Raw genomic sequence first — 4,836 nt, 5'->3', positions numbered from 1 at the left:
CTCCCACACGGCGGTCTACCCTTCCATGCCATGCACAAGCAGCCAGAATACACATCAGATTTGTTCCGCCAGATAGAGATCATATATATTTCATATACTCTCTCCCACTCACCCACTCACTCACCTCCTAATACCTTATTATCTTACCTACCTTACGGCGCAGTATACACCCTCGCCATACCATCGAACCTAGATCATAAAAATAAAAAAAAACCGCATCTCTTCTGCCTGTCTGTCATGGGACGCTTTTTTCCCCTCCTTTTCCGATCCATCGAGCTGAGACGCGGGATCCCGTGCTTCTGCTGCCGCTGCTGCTGAGAGAAGAAGTGGAAGAAGGGTGGGAAAAATACTAATACCTATAATGTACAAAAAAAAGCGCATACCAGCAACCTCGCTCGCTCCTAAAAAGAGATAGAAAGAAAGAAAAGGCAAAAGAGGGAAAAAGTAAAGAACCAAGAGTCCACCGTGGGAAATTATGAAAATATAGTGGCAAGACATAAGAGAAAAAAAGAACATTGGAAAAAAGAGGAAACTCCTGTCGACACAAGTTGTGAAGAAAGACAAAAACAGGGGTAGGGAAGTAGGGAGAAGAGCGATTGGTGCAAAAGAGGGGCTTTTTTGGAAGGGAGAAAGAAAAAAAAAAGGTATGGGAGTAAACGAGACATCCCCATCATTACTCATATCGAATTCTCGTATTGCCAATACGACCAGATTTCTCCTCAATAGACAAGAAAAAAGGCCTTGAGGATAGGATAGCGGCCCCCTCCCAACTCTCTAAGTTTGACACTCTTTCCTTCTTTTCTCCCTCCGGTTCTGACAGCACCCCCCCCTCTCTTCCATCCCATAATCCCAACTCCTCCCTTCTCTTTTCATACAACACATCCATCCTCACTACCACTACTATGGTACCTCCATGCTTATCACATTATGACACACGCCCTGTGCCCTGACTCCTTACTACCCTTAGCGTTCGCACTCAGGGCTACTCGGGCAGCTTCTGTGAACGCTTCGTTGACTCCTCTGTTCATCTTCGCAGAGCATTCTAATTTTGTGGTTAGTTTATGCGTCAATATATATATATCGAGTCACTTCTTCCTACCTAGATAGCGCAATGCCTTTGGAATGCACAAGTCAGCACGGATCATTCAAAAATACGTAGGGCGTCCCCCAGCGACTCTCACCTTTATTCTCTCAGCCACAGCCAACCCCTCGGGATACTGAATGAAACCACCAGGAACAGTTTTTTCCGGTCCATCACCATCACCTGCTTCTCTCAAGTCGCATTTCAGTGCTACCAAGACGAGCTTGACACCTTGACAGTTGTCAGCAATCTCGCCCACCCACTTTGACTCTACGTTCTCTAGGGAGTCGCGGGAGTCGACCTGTGCATAACTATCAGCACAAATATAGGGGGAATGGCGAGCAAGGTGCCCCCAATAAATGGTGATTGCGACGCACACTGAAACATAGCATGATAGTGTGTGTATCACTGTATGACAATGATCTTAACCTATCAAATTCTTCCTGTCCGGCGGTATCCCAGAGCGAAAGTTCAATGTGCGTATTGTCTACATAAATATCTAATGTCGTTCAACTGATGTTAGAAGTAACATTCCAGGGTTGTCCCTGCAGCAGTGGAATCATACCATGTACGTAATTTTCTGTTTCACAAACAACCAATTAGCCCACAGATCCCCGAAAGAAGTGTTATCCACAGAAGGAATCGACTCACCAAACACCGTTGGTTCATAAACCTGCGGGAAATATCTAACCCCCACAGCCCAATCAGCTTTTGTCCTCCTCCTATCGGCCTCTCCGAGTGTATTCTCGCCGTCCCTCCAAAGCATTGAACGGAATAACTGCTCACCCTCTTGTGAAAACATTCAGCAATGATGTCTTTCCGCAAGCACCATCGCCTAAAGTTATACACATCCCAATCAGTGGACCAACCCTTCTCGCTCACGTAGCAACCCGCTCATCGACAAACGAACCTAGTAGCACGATCTTCCGCTGGGTAGTCTGCAAACACAAAAGAGAGAAAAACTATTAGCGAAAAATTGCTCCCATCCAAAAGAACTCATCCTGTATGCCTGCCTACACTCGCAAAGCCGAGCTGAAGAACTTGCGGAGCGAAACCGGGAGGAGAAAAGAAATCAAAGCAAACACAGAACAGGAAGTAGTATTCGCAACCTTGTTTGAGCCGCAAAGAGGCATCTTTAATGTATCTATACCGAGGGACCAGAGCTCCGACAAGGAACGGACTCGACGTGGACAAGAAGTTTGCGAAGGTGCGTACGTGCAACAGCTTGCAAGGTAACGGAGTTACTGAAAGAAAATATGGAAGGGAGGAGGAGAAGGCGAGGAGGAAGCGTGCAGCGAGGACAAATTATATTTTTGTCGTAGCGGTCGGAGATTTGTGTTGCACTGGCTGTGCTTTGCTGCGGATTTCCGGATGTCGAGGGCTATGTTGAGTAGAGATCGCGAGCTGTCAGAAGTGCGGGCCGGGGGGGGGGGGCGAGGGAGGGAACGAGAGGAGAAAGAAAAATAGTGTGCGATGTTGTTGGGTTGGATGAAAAACCCCAAACCTGGCTCTAGCTCTCGTTTTGGTTTTTTCCGCCCCAGTTTGCTGAGGAAACCACGACCACCACTTCTTTTCTTGCCGCGTCCCTGACCACACACAGATCCGCTCGGGGAAGTCCTGATTTACTCTGAAGAGATTCCGTCACTTTGAAATGTGTCAAACGGCAGTGGAATTGGGAGGATCTCGGTATGGATACGGTAGTCTCTATGCAAACTTGCCGTTTCTTTCCTAGCTGCAGCACACTGGAAGCTGTACGAGTAGTATTTAGTATTTATTTCCTTCTATTTCCGAGTCTTTGAGGTGGGGGGATGGAGGAAGCTGAAAGAGAGCGACGTGGAGAGAACAAGCAGTAAGCCAGCCAACGCAGCCCTTCTTAAGCTATGAGAAAGCTTCGCCCGTTTTGACGACCGTACCTGAACGTATAATACAGCTAGGTTCCGGCCGCCATAAACCTGCCCATTGTAGAGAAAATAATCGTCTGGTTTCAGATCGAATTACCACTGCCAACAAAGATTTCCGGAAATATGGACTGGAAGACCATGATTTTTGGGTCCAAAGTTTGGGCTTTTTGGATGGGAGCCTCGAATAAAATGTGTGTCCTGCGAAATGTATGATAAGCAAAAATAGGCCAAGGCACAAATTTTGGTTGTGAGAAATGGCACTAGTTCAAATTTGGCTGTGCTACCTTATGTTTTTTTTTTTGGTATGATTTGATACGGTTTGTTCTTTTTTATCACCAAAGACGAGTTTCAAGGCTCCTGTGGGAGGAGAAATCCCTAAGAAAACCAGAATCACCACCCCCAAAATTGGAAACAATAAGCAAAAATCCCTACGATTTGCTTAACAATCATGCTGGATAATTTGAACCCCCGGGTGTACGACGTAGATTTATCGCGAACCAGAATCGTACACAGCACGGAGCGCAGGAAGAAGCGGGGGTACATCTTAGGCCCACGGTTTGATTGACATTACTATCATTCATCCCTACCACTGTACTGTACACCCACCCCTCCAGAGCTCTGCCCCAGTACCGGTAAACCACATATGACGCCAATCGTGACACCTACAGTACCGGTACTTGCACAGGACAGTACATCCCCCTGATCTGTGGCCCGTGAGAAAGGTACGGGGCGATCACCGCACGCAACCACACTTTTCCGAGACTTCCAACGGCTATCATACATAATACCATACGAGCACAAGCATAGCACACTGTACGGTACTCGTAGAGAGAGAGAGATCTAACGTACCCCACGCTAAAAGCCATATGCTCCCGCTATGCAGTACCAGCATCCCATTTGCTCAAACCAATTTGACTTCGTGTAAATACATGCGCAACATCCAGCATCCCCTCTCCCTCCCTTCCAGAAACTTTCTCCATCCATCCACCCATCCTGCAGGGCAAATCAAATAATAATATTACGGTATATAAGCCTAAGCACAGTAAATCCTAACCATAAAAAGCTAATGGAATGCAAATGAAACAAAAAGTGCCGTGCCCGCGCCGCCCATCACAACCTATCACCAATCACCAACCACAGTATGATATTATACCACGAGTATTTGCCCGTGTGTTACCACACTGGTTCAGAGATTTGAAATGATATAGAATTAACACAGTTATAGTTACATATCACCAATTATCATACCAAGACCCGCCAAAACCACAATATAAGCTATGAGGAAACCATTTATGGCTTAGATTTGCATCATAAGACCTCAGAAAAGACAACATTTTTTGTTACACCAACTTGTCCACCATCCTTCGTTAACACCTTGACATTATATGGATTAGATGCTCGTGATAATGCCACATATAGCTGGCCATGAGTAAAGACATCATTCTCTAAAGAAATTCCAACCACATCTAATGATTGTCCTTGGCTTTTATTAATCGTCATTGCGAATGCTAATCGGAGAGGATACTGCCATCGGTTAAGCTGGAAACCAAGATTACTGTCAGGATTACTGGTTATTTCGATTCGCGGGAGATAGGCTTTCTGTTCTTTGCATGTTCCTGTAAGAATAACTCCTCCAATCAAATTCTGTCCTAAGTGTGTAATTTGAAGCCTGGTACTATTGCAGAGGCCATGAAGAGGACTGAGATTTCTTAGAAGTATAACGGTAGCTCCAATCTTAAGTAATAGGCGATGATATGGCATTCCGGATAGCGTAAGTGTATTTAAATACTCACTTGAGTAAAGTTCAGCAGCTCCTTCAGTAGCTGAATCAGCACTGAAGTATACTGTAGGCTC

At 45.7% G+C, this 4,836-nt stretch overlaps 1 protein-coding gene; it reads right to left on the bottom strand.

Annotated features, from left to right (window-relative positions):
• Positions 1 to 336: 336 nt before the first annotated feature.
• On the bottom strand, positions 337 to 2,892 carry GSTUM_00004480001 (uncharacterized protein). XM_002835910.2 has 9 exons: positions 2,191 to 2,892; positions 1,992 to 2,019; positions 1,868 to 1,916; positions 1,733 to 1,767; positions 1,647 to 1,661; positions 1,459 to 1,580; positions 1,182 to 1,382; positions 1,100 to 1,115; positions 337 to 1,042 (listed from the first exon to the last, which is right to left on the bottom strand). The coding sequence occupies exons 1-9, from the start codon at positions 2,212 to 2,214 to the stop codon at positions 921 to 923; spliced, it is 612 nt and encodes a 203-aa protein (XP_002835956.1). The 5' UTR covers positions 2,215 to 2,892; the 3' UTR covers positions 337 to 920.
• Between the last annotated feature and the right edge of the window lie 1,944 nt (positions 2,893 to 4,836).

The sequence above is a fragment of the Tuber melanosporum genome, assembly GCF_000151645.1.
Source record: "Tuber melanosporum whole genome shotgun sequence assembly, scaffold_12, strain Mel28".
NCBI lineage: Eukaryota > Fungi > Ascomycota > Pezizomycetes > Pezizales > Tuberaceae > Tuber > Tuber melanosporum.
Note: the sequence above shows the minus strand (reverse complement) of the source record. Positions and strands in the feature narration are given on the sequence as shown.

What these genes read in the sequence shown, in the direction of transcription:
- GSTUM_00004480001 (XM_002835910.2), bottom strand. Translation starts at nt 2,214, where the DNA reads ATGCCTCTTTGCGGCTCAAACAAG. An exon ending in CTCTTTGCGGCTCAAACAAG is followed by an intron (nt 2,020 to 2,190) that starts GTTGCGAATACT and finishes TTGTGTTTGCAG; the next exon opens with ACTACCCAGCGGAAGATCGT. An exon ending in CTGAATGTTTTCACAAGAGG is followed by an intron (nt 1,768 to 1,867) that starts GTGAGCAGTTAT and finishes TGTGGGGGTTAG; the next exon opens with ATATTTCCCGCAGGTTTATG.